Here is a 16107-nt window from a genome sequence, read left to right as displayed (position 1 = left end):
AAATTATTACATGACGTCACAAAAGTTCTGACGTAAGAGATTCTCGGCCAACGCACCTGTTGATGAACAATACGATACAAGTTGTTTTTCCTATCGCATAAATCTTCCAACTGCGATTTGGAAAGCACAATAGAATACAAGTATACTAGACAGTTTAGCAGACCGTCGAATTTTGACTCAAAATTAGACGGAACTGGGACAAATTTCAGAGAAAATTTTGGGAACGTACTCATAAATGAATAAAGACTAATAACTGGTTCATACTTAAACGCTGCCTATACGCATTTTGTTTCATAATTGACAAAATCGTCGCATCGGAATGTTTTAATCTCCGTTAGCACTTTTGTGGTTTTGTGAAAAGTGCTTTCTTTCACGTCCGCATTTCCATCAAGTATGGCATGCCAAGATAACATTTTCAGGCAATCTTTCATTATAAATTAACATACATTGTAATTCATGACATAAGAAGACACCATGTGACAATTTTAATTATTTAATTGTGTAAGCGTAAGTAACAATAATAAAGATCAACAAAATTATCAAACACTTAGATCTAAATTATGTATCTTGAGTATTTTTTTTTGGTTATGGTGTTGAATTTATTTATTGGACTTATGATAAGTAATTGTACCCCGCCTTCCTGTTGTTCATTGATCTTCATTTTCACCGACAATGCGTGCTACCTCGAGTATTTCTTGTTTGCAAATTTTTCTTTACATAACTTTCCATTTTAAATATTCATGCATAAAGTATTTTAGGCGAGTGATATGAGAGCCAAATTTACATTTTTAATGCACCTACCTAACACACGGCCAAATTATAAATCAATGGAAAGCTAAGAATGTGTACTTTCTAAAAATCCCAGTCGTCAAAAGAAATTATGGTGCATATTTTTTTTAATCGAGGTCAAAGGTCATGGGTGAAATTTCAGTTCACGGATACTTCCAGAAGAAAAATAGAGTCAAAACAAATGCAAAAACGAAACAATTTTACATGAATGCTGTATTACTGTTGGGAAAATATATTTCTATCATAGTATGAATTATTTTTGGTTGATTTTAACGGTAACGTATGTTACGTAACGTTTTCTCTCGGAGTCTTTGAAAGTCAACCATTAAGTCACACAAATGTATCTGTAGTCGCCCTTGCATTATCTAAATCTTATACTACCTCCATGTCATTTGATTGCATGTATTTACAAACACATATCTGCAAATTTGATATAAAATAACCCGAAACAAAATATTTGAAGCAAGGGGGAAATATAACATGTGACGTATTTTTAATTGTTTAGAAAAATCCCATGATGGGCTGTACATTAAAATTGAGGAAGCGTATGGTCTCCTGTTAGTTTGAAAGCCTGCCAACCGCTTCAAGATCAGACAACCAAAGGGCATAATTTTTTTTATTATTGTAGTGCAATATGTTGAGTCTGGATCATATCGCAATTTCATTTACATCACTGTATCAGATATGATAAGAGTACCAACAAACATTACTAAAATGAGTTAAGGGCTAGTAGTATATTTATATCAACAAAATTGTGACAATTTTAATATAAAACATCACAAGGAAAATATGATCAGTCATTGTATTTAAAGTCAAATTAAGTTTGATTTTTACTTTAGTCGGCCGCCGTGTATCTTGATATATCTAATTAATCAAATAACACTTGCCAAAGTCATTTGTACTTTTTTTTAAATTACGCTAGTGATGACATTCAGCTTCTTTGGCACTAAGTATTACTTTTTTATATCTTGATATCTAAGGTTATCCTAATATTGAACCTTTTTTTTTAAATTCCGTAAGGGTAAAACCTAAATGATCGAAACTGTCGGACCAATTGGATGTTGGACCTTTTAGGTGTCGAAATCTTGCGATATCGGAATATTTTAGCTTCATTTTAACTTGTAATCTCATCATTCTTATCGGTCAACATATCCATACAAAGACAGCTTCCTTGACATGGGCATATATCAATACAGCAAAGGTTTTGCTCAAAGCGGACACAGGATTTACTTTATACAGATTGAATTAAAAATTAGGAATGGACATGAGGGATTTGTCAAAGAGACACCCACCCGTTTAAAAAGCAGGCAACGACCGAAGATCACCAATGGGTCATCAATGCAGTAAGAAACTCCCAAACCAGGAGGCGTTCTTCAGCTGGCCAATAAACAAAAATGTACTAGTTTGAAATGACAATGGACGTCTTTTGAATATGATTGAAGTCATTATAGTAGTTTTATTTAGGAGGAGATATGATTGATTGAATGTTTTTTTCATATTCAAAAGAATAACATATTCTTTATTTTTTTAATCAGATATTCACACGTCAAAGAAAATAAAATGAATATTGAATATTAAAGGAAACTGATAACGCATCATAGTCAAAGATGTTTTGCTTTTTAATTTTGTACACTAGACATGTGTTTCGTATCTTGTGGTGTTAAAACAGCAACAGAGCATGGATAATTTCAGTAGAAGTTGGAAAACTCATCAGTGACGGTCGAATAAAAAAAAATGTAAAAAGACTATAACAGTCTCAAAATTCTGATTTTTTTTTTTGCCAAATACAGCTTTTATTTATTCATGAATAGATTATGCATAGTTTTTCAAACAATTCAAAGTTTTGTTAACAGTTTAACCTATCTCGTTATTATGAGATAAAAATTAAACTGTTGGTTTTCCCGTTTGAATGGTTTTTCTCTTTCAATTCCGTATTTTATAAATTATTTCTTGAAATAAAACCCAGTGGCCAAGAATAAAGGAATAATCTGAATTTTGATTAATGTAAACCCAGAAAAGCGCTCCGAACGACAAAAAAATATGAAGAGAATCAGATATGTTTGTTTGCCTATTTTTTTCTGAATTAAACTGAAACACTTACATTTTAATATTATTTTGGTACATGACGTTAATTGACACTTGGATGTACAGAAATAGGTGTGTTTTGTTGTTGAGTTGGACATGATGTACAGTTGAGATTTCCCAACTATATTCCACTATGAGCTGCTTAATCAAAAATAAATGTTGTCACCAAATGCTTTGTAAAATAGAACACAATCATAAACGCTTATTATATATATTGGTCCCTCTACAAAATGATGCGAGCATACTGTTTTTAAAGTGTCCATTTGACCATGCGTCCCTCACGTAATCGATATATAGGATGTAGCTTTGGGTTTATAAAACTTATTTCGAAGTGCAACATTTTCTTTATGTCAACTTTAAAAATATATATCATGTACTGTAGTACGCCGCTAGATTAAAACTGACGTGGAAAGGTAACATATGGCCACCGAAAGCTCTTTTTTTGAGAGCCCAGGTGGTCGTGTGGTCTAGCGGGACGGCTGCAGTGCAGGCGATTTGGTGTCACGATATCACAGTAGCATGGGTTCGAATCCCGGCGAGGGAAGAACCAAAAATTTGCGAAAGCAAATTTACAGATCTAACATTGTTGGGTTGATGTTTAGACGAGTTGTATACACATTATGTACACAGCCATGTATCACCATCATTGATGGCGATCCGATGGATACATCTGTTGTAGGGTTGTCACAGACGTACTTTTTTTTCAGGAATGACAGAATGTTGAACTTTAATACAGTTCATTTTGCAAGGTTTGTCTGCAACTATGCATACTACCCAAACGTTTACATCATACAGATAATATACTAGTACTATGTTAAAAACATGTATTATTTTTCTTTCACTTCTACAACTGACGGAATGTTTTTATTAGTAACGAAATTCGTCTTTTAGACACATCATTTTCAAATTGTATTGTATCGTCCTGAACAAGCCTGAAATATTTGCCACTGCACATTTGCAACCTTAAATCAATCAATTTAAATTGTACTTGAAAATCACTGTTCACTCAATAACATTTTTGAAGCAGAATATGCACCCTGTTAGTTGGAAATAAAACTAAATCAGTAAAATTCATAGGAAATTTCAAAACCCGAAAGGGAAAATGAAAACAAAATAACAAACACCATTCAGATCCCGTTACATAAATTTTTCAATACCTCTCAGATAAAAGCACGTTACTCTTTTTTAAATAATGTCATCCTTTTTCTGCCAAATTAATGCATATCGGTTAACTTTGAAGCAATTTATCTAAAAAAACAAGGATGGTGACATGTGTCTCTATACATTCACGGGCTCACAAAAAATCCTTGAAATTGTTAGTTTTTAGTCTTTCTCTATATATAAGAGATCGTAATAAATTAGTGACGAGGTTCGGAATATTTTTTTTGTTAGCATGCCGTTTTGGTGAATTTTCTGCGACTGTCATACAAGTGAAAGGTTTCAATAGCCATAAAACCAGGCCCAATCCACCATTTTCTACATAAGAAAATGCCTGCACCAATTCGGAATATAACAGTTGTTTATTTGATTAAGGACTTTCCGTTTCAATACTATAGGGGTCGTTTTTTGTTTGTTTGTTTTTTTACTTTTTATTAGCACTTTTTTTAATCTTTTGATTAACTCATTTATAAGATAATTGTTTTCTTGCTACATTTTAATAATTTTAATATACATTTTTGTCTCCTTTTTATCCCTTTTCTCCTTTCTCCTGCCCCTTCTCTCCCTTCTCCTGCCCCTCTCTAACATGCTCCGAATACTCTGTCCAGGCTCTCATTAATATACAGTTTTGTAAATCATTGTCGCAATCAATGATAATCGTTGCCATATATGTTAATTTGGCATGCCATACTTGATAGAAATGCGGACGTAAAAGAAAGCACCTTTCTTAAAAGCGTCAATGAAGATGAATCCGGGATGAATAGCCTAGTTTGTACATTTCAGGGCGACGAAATCGTCATTTATTAAACAAAATACATGCTTTTCAAGGTAAAGACGTACTAAAATTAAAGAATATTTATGCAAAATGTGTTCCTGTTAAGAAACCACCATTCCTCAGAGATTACATTCTAAACAAAGTTTTGCAGTTTTTACGCTACAAAAGACATGTTCATGCTTTGACATGATTTACGTCTGTGTCAGAGGGTTCTTAATATTGATATTTTGTATAAAAAAAAGGAATTGTTTTAGTATGAACAACTTCAAAAAACTTTATTCACATCCCTAAATGTCTTTGAAGTTTATCACAGCTCCTTCTCATTTTGGTTAAAATTCGACGGTCTGCTAAAATGTAACTTTTAATCCATGAATATTAGATACTGAAATATCCTGTTTTCCTCGACCTTTCTCAAATATGTTTAATTTTAGTCCTAAGGAAACTAGCCATTATCTAGCATGAAGATAAATCTGTCATCGGATCCCAGTGAATACCGGAAATCCTCTCCGGTCTGCAGTTCGTTGATTTAATGAAAACTACGAGAAGCGATTTTTTTTTTACTGTTTTATAAATGTTTGACTTTGAGCGTACCTATGTCACACTTAAATATTTGAACTGCATCAACATATATATTCAATGAATTTCTGGTATATATCATTGTGGGCCGATCATAGTTTAATATACCAAAAAAGGTACATGTATGAAAAATGCCATTTTCTGACTTTTCGCGAATCTTGATGTACTTTCGGAAACAGAGCTTGAATAATATCACTAAAGAGTCCTCTGGTTATGGGAGTTGTCCTCCGGATAGCATTTTGTCCAGTGGATAGCTGGACAATTCTTAACCAGTTTTTGAACAACACAATTTAACCTCTGGATAGCAATCCACTGGATAAACATTTATCCAATGGACAAGCTTATCCAGTGGATAACTTTATCCAGCCTTTTGAACAACCGGGCCCTGGAGATCAAATAGAATTGATTAGAAACCAATTCATTCAATAATATGAAGGGATTCAAATAAATAAAATGTCAGCAAACTTTGAATGAATATAATGATTATAAAAACTTCATTTATTTTTCTAGGGTATCAATTTTTGAGGATTAAAAAAGAAATGTACTTCAGTGGATATTTGATTTAAAGTTTTTGCCGAAATCTGCATGCAAGCTTATAGAAAATGTGTACTCCATTGTTAAATACATGTACCTACTAAACCTGTACATACTAAATCCACCATATTGGTATCCCACAAATGATAATGAATCCACAGTCATATTATTGTTGTTTTCAAGTTAACAAATGAATCCTTTATTGTTTCAGTGGTCATTTGGTGTGTTACTATGGGAAGTTATGACTCTTTCTCTGTATCTACCATATCATGACCAAGAATCAGACAAAGTCATAAAAGATCATATTGATGAAGGCTTCCGATTGGGGATGCCAACAAATGCTCCAGAGGACTTGTGAGTAGCAATATTTATTCATTTAAATTCTGAATGAATTTTTCACATAAGTTAACATATGATAGAATGACAGGTGAACATTGTCAAGCATCAAAATATTCCATGTATATTTAGGTGGATGACATGCTTTATATATAATAATGGCACAATGATATACCGTATAGCGGGTTATTTTCGCGGGGTGTAAATTTTCGCTTATTTTCGCTTATTTTCGCAGATAGAACAAAACCGACAAAATAAATTCCGCCAATTTAAAAGTGTACATGCAAAGGTAATGTTAAAAATGTTGAGTCCGCCAAAATAATAACCGCCAAAATTTTTCGTATGCCTTATTCAATGAAAAACGCGAAATTTTACACCCGCGAAAAATAACCCGCTATACGGTACTCTGCTATGTACTAGGCTGACACAGTAAGTCAGATTTTATAAAGTTATCTCAGATGGTAACATTCAGCATTCAGCAAAAAGACATTTTACTCTACCAAAATATTCATTAATATTTCAGTATAGATAACAATAAATTTTTGTCTAATAAAATTGAGAATGGAAATGGTAAATGTGTCAAAGAGACAACAACCCGACCATAGAAAAAACAACAGCAGAAGGCCACCACTAGGTCTTCAATGTAGCGAGAAATTCTCGCACCCGGAGGCGTCCTTCAGCTGGCCCCTAAACAAATAGATACTAGTTCAGTGATAATGAACGCCATACTAATTTCCAAATTGTACACAAGAAACTAAAATTAAAATAATACAAGACTGACAAAGGCCAGATGCTGACTTGGGGAAAGGTTTAAATTCAAATATCCCAAAAATACAATTTGTCCTCAATCCGCAAAAAATGGTACCCTTTAAAATAAATGAATCCACAGTATTTAAGGCATGTTCTCACTATACACAATTGAAATCATGATTAATACTTTTTAAAGGGTAGTCCTTAAAAATATATCATATGTGACAGTAAAATATTTTCAATAGATTTTTACATGATTTTATAATGTGTACTTTTAATCCTTCCATTACAGATATGGTTTAATGGTTAATTGTTGGGAAGTTGACAATCATAATCGGCCATCATTCGATGAGATTGTTGAACAGTTAGGTAGTGTTATGAATCCTGAATCCCAGTATATAAATTTAAACCAGTCGACAGCAGGAAAACATAACGCAGCCCCACCTGTTCCTCAAAGAGGGGGAACAGTAATCAGAGGACAACGATCATGATCATAAATGCTTATATTAATCAAATCACAAATGACAAAACATAATACAATTCTGTAGAACTAACCACCAGTGTTTATGTGTCTTCTTTTAGGAGAGTTTATAACTTTTTCACTTATTGGGATGATCACTTTCTGTCTTTATGATTAAGCATTTATTCTCATTAAGAAATTGTTATTTTATATAAAAAATGGTGATTGCCTTTGTTAGAGCAGATCTTAGTGCTACCATAAATGGGAGTAGTAGTATTGTTTTCATTGGTGACAAAACATTGTTGTATTCTCTCATCTCTAGTGCTTTAAGGTAGTCCTTCCTTACTACAAATGATGTTTATATTAGAAATGATCTTGAAAGTGAAAATAGTCTAGTTTTTGGGGATCTAATGTTTAATTATAGAATGGATTTTTTTTGGATGAATGTAGTATTTAATTTGAAATAAATTGTTGTTTACTTTCTCAATTGTATATTTGGGATTTCAAAAAGTTTCTTGGGAGGTAAAATCTCAAATGTTAAAATAAAAATGAAATTTAAGAGTATACCAAAAATGGATTTAATTTCTTAATAATATAATAACTCTGATGATTAGTTTGAGAACTTTTAGATTTGTAAATTTTATATTAGAGAGAAATATTTAAAATATGGAAGCAGATATCAATATCGTCCTAAACATGCATGAAATATTTGCCACTGAACAACAATCAATCAATCAAATATCAATATTTTTAAAGTAACTTAAATTCTTTTCAAGTTTTGAAATTCACTTATATAATAGATGTAGCCACATGACTTTTTAAATTGTTACATAAGCAGCATAATGAATCATTCCATTTTTTTATGATTATTTATGTGATCTTGTATTTTTTGTATTTTTGTATTTTATATGAATGTACAGAAGTTTTTTTAAATACATTTGTATATAGATCTGACTGCCTAAGACATAATTGTAAAATCTGAAATATTTAAGTTTGCTATGTCAATCAATTATATATATATAAGTTTATATGTTCTTCCTATCTTGTATAATGTTCCTTATTAGGAAATTGTTATTTGATTTAAAAAAAGGTGTTTGTCTTTATTAAAGTAGATTATAGTGCTACCATTAAGAGGAATAGTGGTATTGGTTTCACTTTATCTTGTAATCCACAATAAGAAGGTTCATTATTGTGTTAGTTTTGCAAGAAAATTAAATCAAAAATCAAAAATGGGCAGTATAAATGTTCATCATATTTTTTTTTAATGTCTGATTTAAGTGGATTAACATGATGAAAGTGACAATTAATTTATTCTATACTGAGACTTGTGTGGACTGCTGCTGGTCAAGTTAAAAGATGAGCAAAAGTAGCTTTTTTGAATCATTGTATTTGATTATTTGCACAGATTTATCTTGAGGTATCAGCAAGTGAATATAAACTTGAAAAAACTTTAAAAATATCAAATTTAATTCATACTTTATCACAAGTGTCAATTTTAAATGAATTAGACCCTTTTTGACTCTAGCTAGACTGCCATTATTATAAACCTGAAATATTGGTAAAACAATGGATACATGTATTGTGTAATTATGCATATTCCAGGCAAATTTCCTATACCTTCTTTATATATATCATGGTTCCATTCAGTAAAAAATAATATTGATCATTTGTTGTGTGCAGAGCTTTATTTATGTTTATTACTCTAATCAAATACGATCATCTCTCTTATTAAATGTTTTGTTCTTTTTTGAAACTGTGATGTATGTTTTCAATATGTATCATGTGACATTTATCATGTGATGATCATTAATTTATTGTCAGGAGTGATGGAAATTAAGATTTTAAAAGCATTATGGGTAACCAGTATCATTGGCAACAGAAATAGGCAACTCTCCTACACTCCATTCAGTTATATACACAATTCATCATTTATTCTAATGCAACAACGTTTGTAACGTTCATTTTGATTGGATAACGTCACTTTCTTACATGGCATCAATTGACAATTGATGCTATGGGACCTACGCGCAAGCGCAGACGGCATATGACAGATTTTAAATACATGTTTTAACGTTGTTTTCTGTCAGTTTTATTAGAATGGAGATAACAATATTGTATTTTAAGCTCCGACGGCATCAATTGGGGATTTGATGGTGTCAAATACCCGTTTACTGTCTCCGCTAACGCGTCACCAGTAAGCTTAATTTGCGACCATCAAATCCCCAATTGATGCCGTCGGAGCTTAAAATACAATACAGTTATCTCCTAATTATGACATCACAATAAAGCCTAATTAGGCTGATGCTGTGTGCAGCAATCACCAATGAATCAATCATTTATTATGTGCAGAGCTTTGATAATAACCCTTTTTTTAGCTCACCTGTCCCGAAGATAAAGCAAAGTAAGATCTTCAATTAAGTCAATTTGACCAAAATTGTCAATTGACCCCTTAAGGAGTTATTGCCCTTTAAAGACTTTTTTCACAATTTGTTCATCATGTTGACTTACTTTAAAAAATCTTCTCCTTTGGAACTGCTGTATCAATTTCAGCCAAACTTAGGCTAAATGAGTTTCAGAGTATTTAGTATAAATTTTATATTTTATTTCCTTGTATGTCAAGAAACATAGCTACTATGGCTAAAATAGAACATAGGAGAAAATGATTATTTTTTTTGGCTTTTGAAGAAAATAGGACGATCCAAAAAACATTTAAATAAATTGAAAAGCCAAAATAATCATTGATGAGAGATTTAAACAAATGAATTAAGGTGAGCGATTCAGGCTCTTGAGAGCCTCTTGTTTATTTAAACCTTTTTCATGGAGTTTTTTGTATATTATGCTATCAATTATATTATATTATTATGTTATATTATGCTATCAATTGTATTATAATGTAACAGTATGCTATCAATTGTATTATAATGTAACAGTATGCTGTCAATTGTATTATATTGTAAACCTTAGTTTAAAAATGCCATGGGGCAGTGGCATATCATCAGTGAAGAATGCTTTTAAATCATTTCGTAAAATCATTTTTTCTCAATAAAAATTTTATTATTTTCGATCAGCTTTTGCTGTCACCTAGACCCCCTGCTTATGGTTTGTTTTCCGGTGGCTTTGCCACAGATCTTGGAGAGATTTTAAACAAAGTAAAACTAGAAAATGAGAAAAATAAATGACTATTGTAAAAATTTTACATGCAATAGATTTTAAAAAATTCACGTATTTTCCTGAAAGTACAAATCTGCAGCTTTAAATATCATTGTAAGAAAATTTATGGGTATACATCATGGTTAGTATGATAGAAATTGCAATTTGGGGTAAAATAAACTGTCTCCGAGATTACAAAAATGTATTAGTAATGTAATGGTAATAGTTCAGGGTTCACTTGTTAAAATTGTTTTTCTGTAAAAGAAATTGTTCTAGTTTATAAAGAACTTACAATTTATCTGTAAAAGCTTAACCTTTATATCTGATTGTCTTTTATTCATAATCATATATTCTATATTTATTTTCACACCATTATATCTTATTGTTTTATATCCATGATCATATGCTTTATTTATTTCCACTCAGTAGTCCCAAGAGCGTAAAATTTTGTCTTCATTTTGTTTTTGAGTTATTATGACCATGATTCTGCCTTGGAACATTTTTAGCTCACCTGGCCCGAAGGGCCAAGTGAGCTTATGCCATCACTTGGCGTCCGTCCTCGTCCGTCGTCCGTCGTTTGTCGTCGTCGTCTGTCCTCATAAACTATTTCAAGAATCTTCTCCTCTGAAACTACTGGGCCAAATACTTCCAAACTTTAACTGAATGTTCCTTAGGGTATCTAGTTTATAAATTGTATCCGAAGTTTTGATCTATCAACAAACATGATCGCCATTGCTAAAAATAGAACATAGGGGTCAAATGCAGTTTTTGGCTTATAACTCAAAAACCAAAGCATTTAGAGCAAATCTGACATGAGGTGATATTGTTTATCAGGTCAAGATCTATCTGCCCTGAAATTTTCAGATGAATCAGACAACCCGTTGTTGGGTTGCTGCCCCTGAATTGGTAATTTTAAGGAAATTTTGCTGTTTTTGGTTATTATCTTGAATATTATTATAGATAGAGATAAACTGTAAACAGGAATAATGTTCAGCAAAGTAAGATTTACAAATAAGTCAACATGACCGAAATGGTCTGTTGACCCCTTTAGGAGTTATTGCCCTTTATAGTCAATGTTTAACCATTTTTCATAAATCTTAGTAATCTTTTACAAAAATCTTCTCCTCTCAAACTACCAGGCCAAATACTTCCAAACTTTAACTGAATGTTCCTTAGGGTATCTAGTTTATAAATTGTATCCGAAGTTTTGATCTATCAACAAACATGGTCGCTATTGCTAAAAATAGAACATAGGGGTCAAATGCAGTTTTTGGCTTATAACTCAAAAACCAAAGCATTTAGAGCAAATCTGACCAGGGGCTATATTGTTTATCAGGTCAAGATCTATCTGCCCTGAAATTTTCAGATGAATCAGACAACATGTTGTTGGGTTGCTGCCCCTGAATTGATAATTTTAAGGAAATTTTGCTGTTTTTTGGTTATTATCTTGAATATTATTATAGATAGAGATAAACTGTAAACAGCAATAATGTTCAGCAAAGTAAGATCTACAAATAAGCCTATTTGACTAATATTGTCAATTGACCCCTTAAGGAGTTATTGCCCTTTAAAGACTTTTTTCACAATTTGTTCATCATGTTGACTTACTTTAAAAAGTGAAACTGCTGTATCAATTTTAGCTAAACTTAGGCTAAATGAGTTTCAGAGTATCTAGTATAAATTTTATATTTTATTTCCTTGTATGTCAAGAAACATAGCTCCTATGACTAAAATAGAACATAGGAAAATTTTTTGTTTTTTTTGCTTTTGAAGAAAATAGGACGATCCAAAAAACATTTAAATAAATTAAAAAGCCAAAATAATCATTGATGAGAGATTTAACTAAAAGAATTAAGGTGAGTGATTCAGGCTCTTGAGAGCCTCTTGTTACATTAAGAATCACTTGATAGGGATTACATTTTTAATCAAAATAAAATAAATGACTGTTCAACTTAAAAAAAAAAGTTGTATGTATATTTACATCAGGAAAAAGTCTGAGGACACTGTAATTACTTGGGTTAATTACAGTACAATCATTCTGAGAAGCATCAAAAGTGAATCTGATATATTTTCTTTATTTAGTATACAGTCAAACCTGCTATAAAGGTCATCTATTTTAAGAAACATGTCTTTCTTAGTGTCCCAAGGTAGCGATATCTGTAACCATAAGGTCAGTTTTCTTATGTCCCAAGATTGACCTTGATATTCAAGTTTGACTGTAATTTTACCATGAGCTGTAGTTTTCCATATTTATTACTGGCATGCTTTAAACCATCATGAAAACAGATGGATTACTGACATATTATAATAATCATTAACTTTTTCTAACTGAGAAAAAAAGAATGTTTGTTTTTTAGAGCCGAAATATGACCAATCAGTCCCCCAAATGTACTATCCCTATATATGACCATCTGGACATATAATTTGGTTCAAAAACAGATCAGTCAACTGTGATACATCATATTTATGTGATTTTTTTAATATGTTTTGTATGCTTTTTTTGTAGAATTATTTAATATGCTTTCTTTTTTGTTACTTTTTTTTTTACCTCTCTAATTAAATGGCTTTATTTGACAATTTTTTGTTTGTCATATTGTGCAGTTTACACTTCTTTAAACCAGTGAATATTTTTCGTTAAAGTATGAGTTGTAACCATGATATGATAAGTTTTTTCTGAGTGGTATTGTTAATTACTTATGGTATCACACTGGATACAGATGTAGAATCTATATATATACATGTATACTTATTGCAACTAACACAGATATACAATCAAAGTGCCATGTGAAGTGCTGTTGTGTACTATATATATTAAAGTTTGAAACTATTCTGTTTTGTTTTGGTATCATCAATATTTACTTATATTGGCCTCTGCAACATGCTTTTGTTTTAATTGAGTGGTAGTTTTTTGTCGAGCCTGCAACTTTTGTTGCAGAAAGCTAGACATAGGGATAGTGATCCGGCGGCGGCAGCTGCTACAGCGGCGGCGGCATTAGCTAACTTGTGAAAAGGTTTATTTTGGAAGGTGAAAGACCTGGATGCTTCATACTTTGTATATAGATGCCTCATGTTACGAAGTTTCCGTCAGTTACATGTCCAATGTCCTTGACCTCATTTTCATGGTTCAGTGACAACTTGAAAAAAAAGTTTAGAATTTTTGTAATGTTGAATATTCTCTTATTATAAGTAATAGGATAACTATATTTGATATGTGCGTACATACCCGTAGCCAGAAAGGGTTCGGGGGGTTCGGACAAACCCCCCTTTGAAAACAAATAAGCACTGTTAAAGTCAATGTTCTGTTCAAATTGTTACTGTTAAAGTCGAGTCTGTGAGTCCAACGAACCCCCCTTTGGAAATTCCTGGCTACGGGCCTGGCATACCTTGCAAGGTCCTCATGCCCGTCAGACAGTTTTCACTTGACTTCGACCTCATTTCATGGATCAGTGAACAAGGTTAAGTTTTGGTGGTCAAGTCCATATCTCAGATACTATAAGCAATAGGGTTAGTATATTTGGTGTATGGAAGGACTGTAAGGTGTACATGTCTAACTGGCAGGTGTCATCTGACCTTGACCTCATTTTCATGGTTCATTGGTTATAGTTAAGTTTTTGTGTTTGGTCTGTTTTTCTTATACTGTATGCAATAAGTCTCCTATATTTGTTATATGGAATGATTGTAAGGTGTACATGTCTAGCTGGCAGATGTCGTCTGACCTTGACCTCATTTTCATGGTTCAGTGGTCAAAGGAAAGTTTTTAAGTTTTGGTCTTTTATCCAATATTATATGCCAAAGGTCAACTATATTTGGTGTATGGAAATATATTATGATCTATATGTCAGTCCCACAGATTTCGTTTGACCATGACCTCAATTATACGGTTCATTGCACAGTGTTAAGTTTTTGTGTTTTGGTCTATTTTTCTTAAACTATAAGTAATAGGTCCACTATATTTGTTGTATGGAAGCATTTTTAGCTGTACATGTCTGCCTGGCATGGTTCATCTGACCTTGACCTCATTTTCATGGTTCATTGGTCTTTGTTTAGCTATCTTTGTTAATGTTAAGTTTATGTGACAGTTGTAATAAATCTTTATACTTAGGACTATCAACATATAATATCAATGATTAGTAAAGAAGGTGAGACTTTTCAGTTTTCGCACTCTTGTCTTTCTTTCTATCTGCCATGAAAGATTTGAAGGCCAGACGTAGAAGTCCTGTATTTTCATGACATTATATTGGTTACCCGGTAAACCAAAAAGTTATCTAAATATAAAGTTAAAAAGGTGTGGTATGATTGCCAATGAGACATCTCTCCACAAGGGACCAACTAACAGAGAAATTTAAATTACTTAAGGTCACTTCACTGCAGTTAACAATTAGTAAAACCTATACCCCATAGTCAGCCATAAAAGCCTATGAATGACAAATAAAAAAAAACATTCAGAGAATGTGGTGGCTATAAACTAGTTTTAGGTGCAAATCCTTAACCTGACCTGGAACTGTGGTGTAACAGTACAACATAAGAACAAAATAGGTTTTTTATACAACTCCATTTATTTAAAAATTGCATGAAAATTATTTAATAACTTCTTCATAGATAATATTTTATGCAAGATATTATCTCACTGAAGTTATCTCATCACAAAACAAACATCGCATATTCACATAGTTTTTCGGACTTAATTTTAATTCTGACAAACTTAAGATTATTCTCATCCCTATGCAAGTAAGTGCAAGATGAACTGTTATCTCATTAAACAGAAGACAATACTTAAAACAACAGCTTCCGATATACCAGTGTCATAATGACTATCTTTGTAGCAGACCCATATAACTTAACAAATAAATTTGAAAGTCCCTTTTCGTCAGGAAAAAACCTCAAACCTTTATGTCTGTTATTTGTCTTAATAGACAACTTTCAAGTTCGATGCATTTCTGTCAAAAACTCTGGTTTAAGGGAATATCACTCGTGCGTTTAGGGGCATCATTACTTCCATTCTAATGTTGAGGGACTGGTTGGAAAATAATAATTCTATATTGCACAATTTATTTGGCAAACTAAATTCTCATAATTGACAATCAGCACTGCTGTCATTAGGGAATTGTGATTAAGTACTTACAAAACAATGGTCTGAATGGTATATAGATATGGGTATCCAACAGATAACTGAAATTACCAGTCCCAATGGTATATTGATATGGGTATCCAATAGACAACTGAAATTACCAGTTCGAATGGTATAAGATATCGGTATCCAATAGACAACTGAAATTACCAGTCCCAACGGTATATAGATATGGGTATCCAACAGACAACTGAAATGACCAGTCCAAATTGTATATAGATATGGGTATCCAACAGACAACTGAAATGACCAGTTCGAATGGTATATAGATATGGGTATCCAACAGACAACTGAAATGACCAGTAAGAATGGTATATAGATATGGGTATCCAATAGACAACTGAAATTACCAGTCAGAATGGTATA

The 16107-nt window shown here is 32.2% G+C and overlaps 1 protein-coding gene across 3 annotated transcripts in view; it reads left to right on the top strand.

The window, feature by feature from the left end:
• Positions 1-13440, top strand: part of LOC134715378 (hepatocyte growth factor receptor-like) — a 73650-nt gene extending 60210 nt beyond the window's left edge. For all 3 annotated transcript variants that reach the window (XM_063577525.1, XM_063577527.1, XM_063577528.1), the window contains exons 24-25: positions 6129-6271; positions 7296-13440. In XM_063577525.1, the coding sequence (XP_063433595.1) occupies positions 6129-6271; positions 7296-7494 (342 nt within the window). In that variant the 3' untranslated portion in view covers positions 7495-13440. The remainder of the gene's footprint in view (positions 1-6128; positions 6272-7295) is intronic.
• The last annotated feature ends 2667 nt before the right edge of the window (positions 13441-16107 follow it).

Source organism: Mytilus trossulus, chromosome 4, assembly GCF_036588685.1.
Source record: "Mytilus trossulus isolate FHL-02 chromosome 4, PNRI_Mtr1.1.1.hap1, whole genome shotgun sequence".
Taxonomy (NCBI): Eukaryota; Metazoa; Mollusca; class Bivalvia; order Mytilida; family Mytilidae; genus Mytilus; species Mytilus trossulus.
This window is presented reverse-complemented; position numbering and strand designations above follow the sequence as displayed.